Raw genomic sequence first — 18,030 nt, 5'->3', positions numbered from 1 at the left:
GAGTTCCCTGACAACATTCAGCAGCTGTCTGTGCCCGGATGGCAGGAGACCAAGCCGGACGGAAGCTGGAGAAGGTGAAGGCCACCTCGGCTTGTGAGCACGGTCCTGTGGAACTTAAAAGTCGTCTGAAGGACTGAGCGGGCAGGCTAGGCTGGTTAAGCTTCGTCTCCGTGTTTGGAAGGTTGTCCAGGTGTCTAGAGGGGACACTGGTACCCGTCTCATGGCTCTCATGCGTCCTGGGCCATGAATGTCAGTGCGTGAGGCAGAGACCTCCACAGCCCTGCCCGGGGATGGAGATCTACCACCACCTCCTGCAGAGTGCGTGTGGCCAGCGGGTGACGGTCCTTGCCCAGTCCACGTTCTTTTGGGATTCTTATATCAGCCAAGCCAGGGCAAAATACGCAGGCATATACACTTTGCTTTTTCTTTTCTTTTCTTTCTTTTCCTTTCCTTCCTTCCCTCCCTCCCTCCCTCTCTCCCTCCCTTCCTTCCTTCCTTCCCTCCCCTTTATTTTTTCAAAACACATAGTCGAAGGATCCCAGACTTTGGAGCCAGCCAGCCGTCTCTTCATCTCAAGCTCACGCACTCATGAGCTAACGACTTTCCCTCTTTGACCTTTAGTTTCCTTATTTGCAAAATGTGCAATGACTCACCCTCCTCAGTAAGGCTTCAAAGAACAGAACAGGGGGCTTCCCTGGTAGCGCAGTGGTTGGGGGTCCGCCTGCCGATGCAGGGGACACGGGTTCGTGCCCCGGTCCGGGAGGATCCCGCATGCCGCGGAGCGGCTGGGCCCGTGAGCCGTGGCCACTGGGCCTGTGCGTCCGGAGCCTGTGCTCCGCAACGGGAGGGGCCACAGCAGTGAGAGGTCCGCGTACCGCAAAAAAAAAAAAAAAAAAAAGTGAACCCATAAATACCCTAAACTGCCCCCAAGAGTCCAAACAGACAGCAGAACCAGCCCTACCACTGAACCCCCTCTCTCAAGGAGACGAGGAAGGATGCTGTCATCGGCCAGGTGAGAAATGTAGGGTTTGTGGAGAGGAGCTGCTCTTGTCCCCTCCCCGCATTAAAGCCGAGAATGAAAGAGGGTCCTCAAGAGAGAATCTTTAGTAAAGACGAGCGATGGGGGGCAGCTGCACTCGCATCCCTTTTGTGTCAAATATGCTGTTTCTGTGGGTCATGTGCCGGGGCACCAAGGAAGGAAGCTGGGCCGGCGCCATCTTGGTGCCCAAAAGCTTGCCTTCAGGATGCGGGCTTACCGGCAGGTCGAGGCTGCAGGCTGCACTGCTCACGGCAGAATTGAGATGGAAAGTTATGCCTCTTATGTGAGGGAACTGAACCATGGGGTCGGCCCTCTGGAACGCAGGTCGACAGCCAGCTTTTCAAAAGCTGCCTCTCAGACAGCAACGAGGGCCAACAACGTTGGCAAGAGATGCTTCGTCCACACTTGACGGAATGAGGTCTACACAGCAGCTGGTTAAGTAGAGACACTCATCCCCACCCATCTCAGTCAGAATCCTAGTTCAGTCCTGTGTTCGGGTCGGAGGATTTTAACGCTTGCGGAAGGAAAGGGTAAATGACTAGCAGAATTCATATTCAAAGGTGGAAATATGTTTGACAAGGATGAGAGAATGACCGGAAATGGGACCCTGGGACACTGGGACACTGGGACACTCCCCGTTGACTGCGTCAGGACAGATTTGTCCTGTGTGCCTGGGACTTTTCCACTTTCAAAACGTGACGTCCTAAGTCCTGGGAACATCCGGTTTGGGGCAGTCCTGGCTGGTTGATCACCCACTCTGTCAGCTTCCCTGGAGTGACCCCCGCCAGAGGTAGGTTTCCCACTCCCCGTGTGACATTTTCTAGGGCTCGAAATGTGCCAGAGACTTTAAGGCCAGTGTGACTTTAAGGTGGAAGGTGGTGGTGGAGCTCTGTCTGGAACATGATCAAAATGTTAGGTTTTCTCCTAAATATTTTAATAATTCGTGGGGTTTTTGTGGATAGGTTTGTAATCAATTTAGGGCTTTCATTTCTGAAACATGTGAGGTAAAGATCAATATTTCCTTTCCCCCAAATCTTTGAAATGGAACGCTTTCCATTTTTCCTGTACCATTTATTAATCATTCTCTCCTCCACAAACGAATTACTCCTGTTTGTGCAGAAATATGTGTAAGAGAATGTTCGTAACAGTTATTTTTGTCGTAATAAAAAGTAGAACTTCATTTAAATGTCTATCACTACGTAGATGTGTTTACATCATATTTATGCTGCTTTCGCTTCCGGAGGGTCTTGGAAATGTAGTTTGATACTTTCATCAGTTTGGGAAAGTTCTCTGCTTGTCTTTTTTCTGATACAGCTTCTGCCCCATTCAGTCTGTCCTTGCCTTCTGGGAATTCCAACTGCATGTATGTTAAACCTTTTGACTACATCACACGTATTTCTTGTGCTCTGTCCCAGCTTTCCTTTCTTTTTTTCTCTTTGTGCTTTAGTTTGGATATTTTCTGATGACTCGTCTGTGAGTTGACTAATCCTGTTTTCTGCTATGTCTCATCTGTTGTTAAGCCTGCTGAATAATAATCAGTATCAAGGTTGCAAAGAACAAAGAACTTTATTTAGGGTCTTAGGAATTGCAATTCGAGAGACACAGACTCAGGTAAAACTGAAAGAGGATTTCAGGAAAGACAAAGTGGCTTATAAAGGTAAAAGTCACAATGCATTTAAAACTGTCTGGTGAGAAGTGTGATCGACTCTGACACAAGAAAGGAAATATTTATCCTTAAGGGACAGGCGACCATGAGTTATTTAGGGTAAGGGTCCAATAAGTATCTTGAGTTTCTGGAACATTATGCAGATGTTCTGGGTCCTACGTTAAGACAATAAATGGTCATAATTCAGATTCCATCTGGGCTGAGACACGCATGAGTCTCACTACCTCCAGAGCCTCTGGGCTCCGTTCAGAGAGCTCTTTTTGCAATACAGACTCTGTTTTGATTTTCCTTTCACAAGCCTATGCAATGAGTTACTAATTTCAGATATTATATTTTTATTTATAAAATATTCATTTGATCAAAAAATTCTAGTTCTCTATATAAATTGCTATTTGTTTATCTGTTCTTTTTTTTAATTTTTATTGGAGTAGAGTTGATTTACAATGTTGTGTTAGTTTCTGCTGTACAGCACAGTGAATCAGTTATACATATACATATAGCCCCTCTTTTTTAGATTCTTTTCCCATATAGGTCATTACAGAGTACTGAGTAGAATTCTCTGTGCTATACGGTAGGTCGTTATTAGTTATCTATTTTATATATAGTAGTGTGTATATGTCAATCCCAATCTCCCAATTTACCCCTCCCCCCTTCCCCCCGGTAACCATAAGATTGTTTTCCTTTTAATATTTATTTATTTATTTAGTTGCAGCATGCGGGATCTAGTTCCCTGACCAGGGATCGAGCCCAGGCCACCTGCATTGGGAGTGCGGAGCCTTAACCACTGCACCACGAGGGAAATCCCCGTAAGTTTGTTTTCTACATCTGTGACTCTATTTCTGTTTTGTAAATAAGTTCATTTGTACAATTTTTTTTTGGTTTCTGCATATAAGTGATATCATATGATATTTGTCTTTCTCTGACTTACTTCACTCAGTATGACAATCTCTAGGTCCAGCCATGTTGCTTCAAATGGCATTATTGCATTCTTTTTTATGGCTGAGTAATATTCCATTACATATACACCACATCTTCTTTATCCATTCCTCTTGCTTGTCTATTCTTTCTTTTCTTTTTCGGTTCAGGGTGGACATTAAGGTCCTCACCTGCCAACTTCAGTATCTGAAACTCTTGAGGTTCCAGTTCTCTTGTTGGCTGTCTTTCTTAGCTGATAGTCAACTGACTCCCTTTTTATCATTGGCTGAATGATAAGTTATAGGGGCTCTGGTTTTCCTTCCAGATGGGTTAAGTTTTTTTTGGCAGCAGAGACCCAGCAGTGCCCCCTTGACCATGAGCTGTGTAAGGGCTTGTCTACTTAAGTTTTGCCTTTCTGTTTTTCAACAGAAAAGCCCTCTAACTTGGCAGACTTTGCAAGTATAAGGCAGCTTCTGAAATCTCTGTGAGCAATTTCACCCCCTTCTGCTCCCTTCCACTAGATTTCTTGGAGTTCCAGCCTACACTGAAGCGGTTCAGGTATACACCAACTATTAATATTCTAGGGAAACGTGTGTGTAGAACTTGGGGCTCACATTTTGTGGTTTCCTCCTTTCTAGGATTAATTTCCAGCCGCTATGAAAGCCATGAACTCTGGGCTCTGTCTCCTGAATTCAGTATGACTGCTACCTTCCACTTAGGTTCTATTCCCGGAATTGGTAAGTACTGGAAATTCCCCTTAGGAGAAAAGCTGGGTGCATAATGGAGCTTGCCTAGCGTGTGTCCCTTTTTTTAAGGATTATATTCTATCCAGGTTTTGCACGCTTGGGTTGTTCTCCATTGCTTTTGAATAATTTCCCTCAAGTTTTGTAACGGTTATGTCATCAGGAGGGTCACTCTGACATAAAACTATTTTGTCAGGGTGGGTCTGGCACACTTTCGTTTGGATTTAAGTGTACATTGCCCTCAGAAGAGTAAGACAGGACTTTAAAACTTGACGTGATACGGAGGAGGGGTTGGGGGAGGGATGGAGTGGAAGGCTGGGTTAGCAGATGTGAGCTATTATACGCGGAATGGATAAACACCAAGGTCCTACTGTAGAGCACAGAGAACTATATTCAGTATCCTGTGATAAACCGTAATGGAAGAAAATATTTTAAAAAGAATGTATAAATACATGTATAACTGAATCACTTTGCTGTACAGCAGAAATGAACACAACATTGTGAATCAACTGTTCTTCAATTAAAAAAAGCTGCAAAAGAAAATTTGACATGATAAATGATTTAGTGACTCAAATAAATAAGAGAAATTACAGTATATTGTGTTGGAATAAGCTTCAGATTCCAGGGTTGATGCCATTTTGAATATGTACGAGAGCTGGAAAATACACGGTGTGTGGACTCTTCGTTCCTTTGAGAGGAAACAGCACTACAGGGCAGCACAGTGTCCCTGGTGTGGAGACTAACTGTATTTGTAGGACATAATGTTGACGCTTAAAAGCGCCTTCAAATCTGCAAGCATTACACTTCTGCAATGCTCATCCTGCAGGAACGCGTTTCCCGCACGCGCTCGTCAAGAAGCTTGGGTCAGGTTCTCAGAAGATTTGAGACATTTGATGCCACCCAGATGGCGGGAAGTAGAAAGCAAACATTTCTCTATTAGTGCAGGGACCATGCATAGGAAACTTCTAGAAGCATCCCAAAGTGGAAGTCCACGGATATTTAACAACTCAAACCAGAAGGTGGCATCCTTTGAAAACTTAGCTTGGCAAATAAAAGGAAAAAATACAGACAGGCGCTCCATCAGTTCCAAAACGTAATGCAAGCTGGGAAAAGAACAGCACTTTATTAATGACCTGAAATGACGTCTTAATGATGCTTTGAGGGAGTTTTCTTGTTAACTTGTTTTCGGTTTTGAAAAGATTGGTAACAGAATCTCATGTGCTTTCTGGGAAAGTTGCAGACATTTCAGTGTTCTAAAGAAAGTTTCAAAGGAGATGTTTCTGTTGGTATAAATAACAGCATGGAGTCAGAGGCACCTTTCTTTTCATTCTCTCTTTACTAGGGAGGAATAGCTACTAGCTACAGAGGCGGGAAGTGAAATAAAGCTGTCAGCCCTGAGACTTCTTGTACTAATGGTACATGTAGGGGTAATTGACTTTCTAGCATCAATACCTAGCATTAAGGTTAATTACTTCTTCGAATCAGGAACCAAGACTGGCCAGTATAAGAACTCAGTTAAAATCCTGCCATGTTTAGAAGCTGTTAACACACAGAAATTTCTTTTGCTCTGACTCAGAGGGTGTTCATATTTTGCATCCATATCTGGAAAATACGATAAGTCCCAAACACAGGAACACAGAATTTAACATTTACTGGGGTTGCTGCTATAGAACATTGGAAGAGGTTTTCTCTCTTCCACATTTCCATATTCCTAGCCTTAACGGTGCTCTCCGTTGACTTGATTTCTGATGACGGAGTTTCATCTCTTAGGGCACTCCGCCTCACCGACCATTTTTCCGGGACCCAGGAGAAAATTTTAAAAAGTAATATGTTGTTCCCAAATTTTGGGAACCTACCCTCTCAGTTTATTGTCTTCAGATATCCTTCTCTGCTCCAGGAATCCCTCTGGCTTTGCTTGGTCTACTACCAGCACATTGGGAAAGAGAATCTTAGTTTCATTATTATTCCTTCTCCAAATAAATCCACGTCCCTTTCACCCAAATACCTACCTTTGTTTGTTGCCAGGGAGCAAAGCGTTGTTTGTGATGGCTCACAGTATGTGTGTTGAAAGGGAAGGGAACAGGGTATCTTATGAAGAAACCAAAATAGAAAGCGGGGCAGGTAGTCCAACTTGGTCATTGATCCCAAAGGACAAGGATGAGAAGGGAAATGCAGCTGAGAAATAAAAGACAGAGTCCAAAGTCAAGAGTGGAAGACAGAGCTTGGAGAGGTCGTCTGGATGTAGGAACACTTTATAGATTTTATAAGTTGCCTGGACCCTGGCATACAGGCAAGAAGTTCTCAAGGGCGCTCATCTGGCTCAAGGTGGGAAGGTCAGAGTAGGATGATGAGGTCAGTACACGTCCATATGTTGCCACAGGTTGACTGTAAAGATAGAATTTGCCGGGGAATAGGGTGGGGAATACTTTTCTTCTCTCCCATCAATATCAGGCAATTTCCGAGTCTCTGGTTACTGTCTGTTTCAAACTATTTTTGCTCGGATATCAAAGGAGTCCAGTTTTCCACCCTTGAGACTTACAGTTTACTGCTCACACCACAGTGAGAGGGTCCCTTTCAAAACATGTGCTAGCTTGAGTTAGGGCTCAAACTCTCCTGTGACTCTCCACCCCTCCCCTCTCCAAGCCCAAGTCTAAGCCCTTACAGCCACCCCTCCTCCTGCATCGTCCCTGACCATGGCTCCTGCTTCTCTCCATTGCTCCGTCCATTGCAGCCCCCCAGCTGTGTCTTTTGTTCCTTGCATATGCCCGGCATGGTCCCATGACAACATCCTTCCCCCACTCTTGCTTCTCCTGCCTGGAAGAGTCCTGCTTGCGGTTAATTTCCTCACCATCTTCAAGTCTTGGCCCAGATCTCACTTGGTGCTCTAACCACTCTATTTAAAAGGGCGATTCACCCTCTCTTCACTCCTCATTCTCAATCCCCCTTTCTCTGCCTCCTGTTTTCTCTTCATACTTATCACCACCTAAGGTATCCTTTACTTATGATGCTTATTTAATTGATTGCCTGAAATAATTTAAAAATGATGGCAGTCAAGACATGGAAGCAACCTAAATGTCCACTGACAGAGGACTGGATAAGGGGGGTGTGGTACATACATACAATGGCATATTACTCAGACGTAACAAGAATGAAATAATGCCATCTGCAGCAACATGAATGGACCTAGAGATTATCATACTAAGTGAAGTAACTCAGAGAAAGACAAATACCATTTGATATCACTTATATGTGGAATCTAAAATATGACACAGGGACTTCCCTGGTGGTCCAGTGGTAGAGAATCCGCCTTCCAATGCAGGGGACACAGGTTCGATCCCTGGTCTGGGAACTAAGATCCCATATGCCACAGAGCAACTAAGCCCGCACGCCGCACCTACTGAGCCTGCACGCCACAACTAGAGAGAAGCCCGTGCGCTGCAATGAAGAGCCCGTGTGTCACAACTAAGACCTGACACGGCTAAAAATAAATAAATAAAATTTAAAAATAATAAGTAAAATAAAATATGCTTTAAAATATGACACAAATGAACTTATCTATGAAACAGAAACAGACCCACAGACATAGAGAACAGACAGTTGCCAAGGGGGAGGCGGGAGGGAGAGGGATGGACTGGGAGTTTGGGGTCGGTAGATGCAAACTATTACATTTAGAATGGAGAACAAGGTCCTACTATATAACACAGGGAACTACGTCCAATCTCCTGGGATAAACCATAATGGGAAAGAATCTTTAAAAATAATGTACATATGTGTCTAACTGAGTCACTTTGCTGTACAGCAGAAATTAGCACAATATTGTAAACCAACTATACTTCAATAAAAATAATTTAGAAAATGGTGGCAATAATTATTGTTCCATTGGAAGGAATACTTTTAGGTGATGGGATAACTTATCTTGAAGTTTATGTACATTCTGGGAATTTTTTTTTGCGGTACGCGGGCCTCTCACTGTTGTGGCCTCTCCTGTTGCGGAGCACAGGCTCCAGACACACAGGCTCAGCGGCCATGGCTCACAGGCCCGGCCGCTCCGCAGCACGTGGGATCTTCCCGGACCGGGCCACGAACCCGCGTCCCCTGCATCGGCAGGCGGACTCCCAACCACTGCGCCACCAGGGAAGCCCCAATATTGCTTATTTTTAAAATCTCTATTTCTTGTCTTTGAAGAGAAAGAGGGGTAAAGCGCATATTTATGGCAAACACCCTCCCCAGTAACTAATGCAATATTAATTGAATATTAAAAATCTCTAGCCAGTGCAAACCCTGCTACCTTGGACAGTTCTGTATCAGGAAAACTTTATGCTGCTAACTGATACATGCATCACATTTTTTTTTTCTTCAACTCAGGGAAGCATAAGCACAATCCTTACTTATTTTCTACTGCTATTGAAATCTAATACAGGGGTCTTCCCCGGCAGTCCGGTGGTTTCGACTCCATGCCTCCACTGCAGGGGGCATAGGTTCGACCCCTGGTCAGGGATCTAAGATCCCACGTGCCACGCAGTGCAGCCAAAATAAACAAATAAATTAATTAATTAAAAAAAAAATCGTAAACAAGTGAGGTCATTAAATTGAACACATGCAAAAACAACTCGTGAATGCATCTCATTTCTTTATAACCTAATGAGTTTCCCCATGTATTAATGTGTAATACACAGGTAACTTACCAGAAGGCCGACTCTGGGAGACCCGTCACTGTCATCTTAAATTTTTTTCATTCCTTTGTAATGTTTAATGATGTATACAAAAGGGGAGAAATAAACTACACAAATAAACCATTCATTTGTAGTTTCTTCCTTAGAAATGAAAGGGGGTGTCCTCATGTTTATTCCAATAACTGATGTCAACTCTTCCATCACAGAACGATTTGTTGTGACCTAAATTGGGTTGTTAACAAACAAATGCATTATGTTAACTGTAGAAGAAATACACAAGAAAACCACATTTTGTTTCTTTCCATTTTCATATAGAAGCATTTACATATTTCTATCAGCTTTTTAAAAATATGGTGAGATTCATAAAAAGGAATGAGATGGTGACATTTGCAGAGATGTGGATGGACCTAGAGATAGTCATACACAGTGAAGTAAGTCAGAAAGAAAAACAAATATCATATAATATTGCTTACATGTGGAATCTAGAAAAATGGTACAGATGAACTTATTTGCAAAGCAGAAATAGAGTCACAGATGTAGAGAACAAACTTATCGTTACCAAGGGGGGAAGGAGAGGTGGGACAAATTGGGAGCTTGGGACTGACATATATCCACTACTATATATAAAATAGATAACTAACGAGAACCTACTGTATAGCACAGGGAACTCTACTCAGTGCTCAGTGCTTCCCTAAATGGGAAGGAAATCCACAAAAGAGGGAATATATGTATACATATAACTGATTCACTTTGCTGTATAGCAGAAAGTAACACAACATTGTAAAGTAACTATACTCCAATAAAAAATTAATTTTAAATGTTTAAAAAAATTTTTAAAGTATGATGTGTTAGATAGATAGATAGATGAGGCTGGAGGAATAAACCACTCTCACAGTTCAGGCAAGAGATGCTAATGTCTTGGACAAGTGCTGGTGGCAGAGCTGAAGAGAAGTACGGAGATTTGAGCTTAGAATTAACAGGGCTGGATGAGAGACGGGATGTGATGGGTGAAGCAGAGGAAGTGATCTCTGATAATTCCCCAGTTAAGTGCATGGCTCTGGCATTCACTGAGATAGAGAAAAAAATTTTAAAGACTCAGTCACATTTAGAGAAAAACACCCACATTCAGTTTGGAACATACTGGTTTGAATTGCCTATGGGGCATCAAAGTAAACAGTCAGCTACTTGGGACTACAGTAGAACAAACCTCGTCCGCCACCCGTGTTTGCAAATAAAGTTTTATTGGAACCAGTCACGCACATTGCTTTATGACTGCTTTCACATTACAACAGCAGAGCTGAGTATTTGCAACAGAGACCGTCTGGCCCCCAGAGCCTAGAATATTTGCTATCTGGTCCTTTACAGGAAAAGTCTGCTGGTCGACAAGTTGAAGCAGGGTTCTTGGAGTTACCAGCATGTAAACTGTAATTAAATTTATGTAAATGGATGACACTGTGTAGAGAAAGTTTATAGGGTGGAGAAATATGCGTTGGATAGAACCTTGTGGAACTACAGACTGAAAGAGGTGGGAGTGTAATGATGGATAAGATTGCAAGAAGACTGAGAAGGAATGGCTAGAAAAGTGAAAGAAAGCCAGGCGAATGCTGCTATTTAGTTAAAAGATCAAGTAAGACAAGGAAGGAAAATTGTTGATTGACATGAGAGCTGTTACTGACCTCAGAAAAATTCATTTTGGTGGTGTGGTGGGAATAGAAATTATAATGAGTTGAGTCGAGCCTTAAGTGAAGACAATCCTTCCAAGAAGTGGAGATGTTACAGGAAAGGAGAGTATTTGCTTGAGGAGGAAACATGGATGAGAGAAGGTTTTGGTAATAAGGGAAGAAACTGATCATTTTAAATACTGAAGAGAAGTATCTAGTTGAAAGGGGGAAGTTGAAGAAAGATGACACAGAAGGGAAAATCCGTTGTGCAGCTTTCCTGATAGTGTTAAAGGGATAATGTTTCCAGCCTTTGAACTGAGGAAAAGGGTGGGTGTAGAGAGGAGTACGGCCATAGTTTGTCAGGGTTTGTGTTGGGAAGTTGGGGAGTGTTCCCATCCTACAGGTTCTATTTCCTCTGAGAATGAGAGGCAAAGCATCATCTCCTAAGAGTGTAGGGGTAGAGGGTGGAAGAGGAGGGAGAGACTACAAGTGAGGGAAAGGATACAGAAGATTTAAAATAGGCAGTTACTTCTATAATTGCAGCATTAATTGTGGTTTGAAAAGCCACAAACCCTCTTTGCCAGTATGTTGTCAAGGAACAAAAAATTTCATCACGCATAGCCCAGCAATGTTCTTTAAAGAGGAAGAAAAACATTCCCATCATTATGCACTGGAATCAATTAATGGAATTAAAACACTAACTTTGGCTCTGAAGTGAAACATCCAAATGTCTGCTCCGAATCCACGGTTACACAATCTAGAGCATTTCTAAGGCACCCTGCAGAGCTGGAAGAAAGAAGAATATTATTAAGTGCGTGCCACGGTAGTGAGACTCATTCTGTAACAAAAACTTACCATTAAGTTCAGGAGCAAAAAGTGTATTACTTCCTTTCTTGATTTTATTAATTTTTCTATCAGTCATTCCCAATGGGGGATTCGATGAAGTAGCAAAAAAGATTGGAATCAATTCTCATGTAGTTACCTGAGTATTCAAAGTGTTCTCTCATAACTGGGATTCTATGTCCCCAGCTAAACTTCAGCCAATATGAGTGAGTATCATTAAACACAATTCCCACCATTTCCGAGTAGTTTTTTGCAAGTACTATGTCCATGGTTTCTTCATCAGGAGTCCCAACGATTGTTCTTCCTGCCATGTGTAAAAAAATATAATTAATCATATAAACTTATTACTAGAGGACACAAAACCAAGTTGCAACTGTTTAGGGTTCCCATAAAATTATTGGTGTTATATACTACCCCAAAGAGGTGCCTCTAAGTTAAGGGCTGAAAGTCTTTCCTATTGTTTTAAGTTCAGTGTGAATACGTGAGAAGATGTGAGTGATACACCATTGACCCTCAACAGTGGAGGTTTCAACTGCACGGGTCCCCTTACATATGCATTTTTTCCAAAAGTAACTGCATTACTACACTACCCAGGAACCGGTTGAATCTGAGGAGGCAGAAAGGTGGGTGGAGGAACCTCAGATGCTGAGGAAACACAGATACAGGGGGCCGACTATAAATTGCTTGGATTTTCGACTTCCTGGAGGGTGGGCTCCCCTAAACCCCCTGTTGTTCAAGGGTCAACTGTATTGTTTTTAAAAAACCAACTGGCAGCATATTTTTTAGTGTAATCGTAATCCCCATTTAAGTAAATAAAAACTGAGTTTGTGTGCCTATGTGCATAGAGTAATATACGTCTATATATGTGACCATGTGTATGCTTGTGTGTCTACTATCCAGAAAAGATACACACAAATTTATAGGGAAGGAAATGGTGGCTAGGATGAGGGCAAAAGCTCTCATTGTTTGCTTCATACAAGTTTATATTGCTTAACCTTTTTAGGCTGGCTATTACTTTGGTAATTAAAATAATTTTAAAATTAGAAAAAGTATTTTGAATAACCAATAAAAATACTTGAGAATTTGGTGGGGTTTTTCCCTGCCAAGATTAGAAACTGATTTCTCTCATGTGAAAATAGTATGCCAGTAGAAATAAATTGCATGCAAAGAACCAGAGTACAAAAATCAGAAGTAAAGTTAGAACCCACAGAGAGTTTTTGGAGTCAAGGACACTAACTTAAGAATTAAGCTCACACAACATTTATAATGAATGAGTTTACAATCTGCAGAAGCAATCCGCCCAACAGGTGGTTAATAAGTCTGCTAATACTTTACGAAGTCCAATTTATGGCCTCCTTTTAGTACTTTTTTATATTTGCATGTTTTACGTCCTAACACTTTTATCCCTTTTAGCACAGTGTTTAAATCCCATGCAGGCTGATGTCTACGTGAAGAAGAAACAGATACTCATTTCCATAGGGCGGCTGCATCTTTCAAAACTACTCAGCCTTCCCAACATAGAGTAAAAGGCCGTGGAACTTTTATGAGGCCAATGCAAATTTCACTGATTTTTCTCTAGAGGTTATACAAATCCTGTCAAGGTCAGAACAGCAAGAGTTAGAAGGATACAGACCGAGACGGTGAAAGAGGCGCTGTGACCGGGCTGGCCTGGTAGCTGGCATTGGGTGTTTCTATAAGAAAAGGAGAGAGTCCGATGAGCCCTGAGACTGGGGGCTGGAAGCAGCAGCCGGCTTGCTGCGTGCAGCAGAGACTAGTCCCCGAGGCTCGTGTAAATGCTTCTGGAGTTACAAAGAGATGAGGTCAGGGACCACATGGAGAATGCACGGAGCGCCAGGTCTGGGCAGAATCCACATTGGGCAGGAGAGCCCGTGCCCAGCGTGGGTAAGCGAGGCGTGCTGAAGTCAGGGTTCCAGAAGCTGCAATGAAGAAAAAAAGAACGGGGCAAAGTGGCCAGGGGTAAAGTGTGCAGTCATCCAGCATAGGGTCCAACCTTGTTTTCCTGCTCCAACCTTACTTTTCGGGGCATGCAACATACGCACAATAATAATGACTCACAACACCACAGATTTCCAGGACGAGAGGGTGGAAGGTGTGGATGCTCTTTAAAAAGCCCCCCGTTAAATCTATTTCCCTTCGAGAGGCGCCCTTACCTGTAGGTCCACAGCAACCCCTCCACCACGTATGAAATGAGGATCCTGCACCAGTTGAAAACCACTAACCCACAGGCTGGGTAAATAAACTCAATTTGCAAAACAAACTTCAGTTTAAACATGAATACGTTGCATGATAGTGAAACGCGGGTCACTGAACAACACGCCTTTCATAAACGAAGCCAAAGCCATCTTATCCATTAGCCTCCATGTAGGCCACCACCACCAGATCAAAGGCATTAAACTTATCCACGCGTCCCAGGACTTGAAGAGGCTGTGCATGAAAATGAGTAGCTTTGAAGAGCACCGAAAAGAAGCACAAAGAGAGCCCCAGAAGCAGCGCTGTGGTCCACTCCTCCAGCACACGAAAGAAGAAAAATGAGCCAGGTTATCATGTGGTCCAGAGCAGAGAGAAACAGTCAAACACATTTTAAGACAGAAAGTATTGTCACTGAGCATGGCGTCATTTCACCCTCCAACTTTCTTCCTTTCCCAGTTACTGTCTATCCTTTAAAGAAAACACCATTTCAAAAAACATACAACTTTGAGATAATATCAAAAATGTCTATTGATCTTAATCTAGAAATACAGCTCCCCTAATAGTAGAACCACTGCTGATTGTATGCCCTCATATTGATGTAATATAATTACATAGCATCCCATAGGAGATATTCTTGTCCAAAGGGTTTAACCTGAAGCCAAAATCCAATTTTTTGATCTAAATTCTGTTTGCAAGAAATGTAGGTGGTTGTAAATCAACTATACTTCAATTTAAAAAATTGCTTTAATAAAAAATAAATAAAAAAGAAACGTAGATGGGAAAGGAATGAGTTAAATCACAGAATGCAGAAGCCATCAGGTAAATACAGAACGTGGGTATTCAACAAGAGAACAGCTTGGGTCTGGTTGGTGCCTCGCTTGAACAAACCAACTTTAAGAGACGTTTGGGGGCAATTTTAGGAAACTGAATTTGGACACGGAATTCGATGATGCTATGCAATTACTGCTAACTTTATAAAGTGTACTAGCGGTCATGAAGGAGAATATGCCCTTAATTTTCATAGATGCCAGCTGAAGGCTTTAGCAGTCCAGTGTCATATAGTTTAAGAGGGGAGTTGAGGGGAGATGGGGAGAGGAAGCCAACATGGCAGGATGTTAGCAGGTGGGTGAACAGGATAGGATGTGAGTTCATTGGACTAGCATTTCTGCATTTTGAGATTTTAAACATTATTAATAAGTTTTTTTAAAGGTTACGTTGGGTGATCCCTGTAAGTGTACCCTTTATCAACACAGCCACTAAAATATTAGAAGTGAATTGCTTTAGGAGCTAAGGATGGCGTGAACTCTGCTAGCTCCCATCCAAATGTTATTGGCAACCTAAATGGGAAAAGAATTTGAAAAAGAATAAATATATGTCTACGTATAACTGAATCACTTTGCTGTACACTTGAAACTGACACAACATTGTAAATCAACTATACTTCAGTATAAAATTTAAAAAAAAATTTTTTTTAAATAAAAAATTTTTTTTAATAGAAAAAAGAAATGTTATTGGCTCTTTTTCAACAGAACACAGCCTCTTTGTGGCCAAGGTGGCCCCAGATAGACCTCATGGGAACATACAGCAAACCTCTTTGTGCTGATGTGCACGTCCTTATACTAGAAACTAAAGAGAGCACAGAGATGCTGACAGTCAGTGATCTGGATCCTGAAACCACTCTTATGTGTGTAAAAGTATAGTCTTCAAAACAGATCCCCCCAAAGTTCTCTACTGTTGCTCATAATTTTTTCCCCCAGCCCCACCAATTAACAGAATCTTATCAAAACGTCCCCAGTCGAGTGCTATGATTCAACCATTAAAATCTATTTCATTTTGCCTGGCTTTTTTAAATTTCTTTTTTTCCTACTACTGAAGTTTGCCCAGGGTAAGTCTGAATCACTCCACAGATTCAAGTGGATTACTTATTTGGAGAATGGCTAGCTCTATTCAATAAAATGTTACTTACTTTGTTTTTCAGGAACTGACATATGAGCCCATTAGTTAATTTTACCTTTTGACATAAATATTATCCTATTCTGCAACATTTGCAAAATATTATGTTTACAACCCCAAATCAACTAGCCCATAGAATGCGTGAATATCAAAAAGCAATAAAAATGGCATACTATGAAATGATGGATTTTCATTCACTAAATATGGTAAAATATATATTGTGAACCATAACAATAAGCTCTCTTTTTTCATTCTCCATTTTTTAAGAAAATTCTTAGACAGAAGGGCCTGAGTTTGTTGACACACGTGCCTCTCTTTTTTAATCATTTTGTCCTGTTCATCAAGAGAAGAGACAGTAAATATCACACAGCAACAACCGGGCAAGAAAAAGAGCAAAAACTAAAAATAAAAAATAAATCCAGTTACCCAAAATAGCTTCTGAACACTTTGAAAACATACTCCCGGATGCCCTCGATGAATGCCTTATTTGACATTACAGTAACACACATTCACTAGTTTTTAAAGAGTATAAAATATTAATGAATGTAAAATATCCTGCCTGTGGGCCTTTCTCTCCAGGCTTTGGTTATGAGCTAGATGAGGGCTAGGGTGTGTCTTGTCTCAAAAGTAAAGTTTTCTGCCACATCTTGACATAACAACAACCTAGAGTAAATAACTAACACAACATCGTAAAGCAGCTATACTCCAGTAAAAATTTCTAAATAAATAAATAAATAAAGTAAATCAGAGAATAAGATGTTAGTAATGTTTAGAATCCAAAACAGACTTTGCCCTTGACTTAGTTTTTTTTTTTAAAGTTATAACAGAAGTAAAGGAAAGCTGAATCACTTTACAGTCATCCTTAGAATCCCAAAGAACTCATTTCTCCTCTTTAAACTCATGGGTCTCCCTTTAAGAAGTAAGTATGTCAGATACATACAGATGAAAACCAGAAACATTGGTTAGCTAGTATGATTGGAGTATACGATACGCGTAGAATCATGATGGGTAACAGGGAATCCTTCTGTGTTTTCAATTTAAAATTCCGGAGATGATCATTTGGTATCACAGCTCTGGTGACTTAAACGCATTCGAATAAATGTTTATGTTATATGCAAATTACAATGTTTAGAGAACTTGCTGGATTTCCTTTTTTTTTTTTTTTGATAAAAAGCTAAAGCTACCAAATACCAAAATCACCTCTAAATTCTAACGTGAGAAAGTGTCTAAGGAAAAACACCCATCTTCATGAAAAAGAACCCACAGGGAGAAGCAACTCGTCCTAACGCAAACCCATTCCCAAGAAGTTAAACTCTGCAAATTCTCAGACGGCCAACCTGAGAAGTGTAAATCTGGCACTCAACAATGTTAAGTATATTTACACACACTTCTGAGTCTATCTTCCATTTTACTCTCATGCTAAAATACGATTTTACTGAGTTTAAAAAACTAAATCACTCATTAGGTCTACAATATAAAATACAGAATAATTGAGAAGTATCAGAACAATCTGATAATTTAACAACATCAGTCAAGATGCTTGGCACTGGCTATGTCCTTTGCGCCTTAATTACCTTATACAGAGTAAAAGGTAAAAACAAGTTTGACTTACTGTCAGGAAAATCGGAGTGAGGACCTGAGAAGCACCTTTGATTCACTGGTTTCTTTTTGTGCAGAAGAACAGTTAAGAATCCTTCAAGGACTTTTTCACAAATGCTTGCCTCTTTTAAAGCTGTTTGCATTCAGTTTGGCTTCTGAAAACAGGCCATGGTCTGTGTGTAACAAGCCTGCCAAACGCATTCTTTACTTGGTAAGTTGTTTTCTTCCCAGGTCTTTCTTCTAGTCCAATTGTGCCACAGGAAGGGTGCAGCTGTGGCTTGGTCCCTAAGTGTGTGTCACGTGGCATTTGTTTATTACTCTACCTTTCTGGCATATGCAAAAAAGTGATCAGATTCAAAAAGGGAGAAACAAAACCCCCAGTTCTGAGTAAGTCTGTATTAACTTTGAATGATTAAAAATTCAACAGCCACGACAAGAAAGAGCAGATTCAAAGGAAAGGACGTTGAACAGAGAAAGAAAGTGAGGATCTCAGAAATCACAGTAATTTACACGAGAAAACTTTACCGAAGACTTCACTGCACTTCAGTGAAGTGGTTCTTTGTATTGGCTGATTCCTATGTGCTAGAAGGTATGCTAAGGGTTTAAAATGAATTATTTTATTTACCCTCAAAGCAAAGCTGTGAAGTTGGTACTATATTTGTACACAGTTCACAGATTCGAAATGCAAGACTGAAAGTCGAAGTAATTTGCAGATGCTCAAATAGAG

General features: G+C 41.4%; 1 protein-coding gene and 1 long non-coding RNA gene across 6 annotated transcripts in view; one reads left to right on the top strand and one right to left on the bottom strand.

Annotated features, from left to right (window-relative positions):
* Window positions 1-9,485, top strand: part of LOC137212961 (uncharacterized) — a 120,891-nt gene extending 111,406 nt beyond the window's left edge. For 4 of the 5 annotated variants that reach the window (XR_010937729.1, XR_010937733.1, XR_010937732.1 and 1 more), the window contains 3 exons: window positions 3,412-3,511; window positions 4,050-4,178; window positions 4,259-9,485. This is a non-coding gene — a long non-coding RNA (uncharacterized lncRNA). The remainder of the gene's footprint in view (window positions 1-3,411; window positions 3,512-4,049; window positions 4,179-4,258) is intronic. The other variant, XR_010937730.1, reaches the window with a different exon arrangement.
* On the bottom strand, window positions 9,096-17,569 carry LOC137212960 (ATP-binding cassette sub-family A member 10-like). Its single transcript, XM_067717199.1, is given in 5 exon segments — window positions 9,096-9,120; window positions 9,122-9,258; window positions 11,227-11,330; window positions 11,680-11,844; window positions 17,317-17,569. Coding segments are annotated over 5 exon segments (561 nt in total). The 5' UTR covers window positions 17,447-17,569.
* Window positions 17,570-18,030: the final 461 nt, after the last annotated feature.

The sequence above is a fragment of the Pseudorca crassidens genome, chromosome 19, assembly GCF_039906515.1.
Source record: "Pseudorca crassidens isolate mPseCra1 chromosome 19, mPseCra1.hap1, whole genome shotgun sequence".
Classification (NCBI taxonomy): domain Eukaryota; kingdom Metazoa; phylum Chordata; class Mammalia; order Artiodactyla; family Delphinidae; genus Pseudorca; species Pseudorca crassidens.
This window is presented reverse-complemented; position numbering and strand designations above follow the sequence as displayed.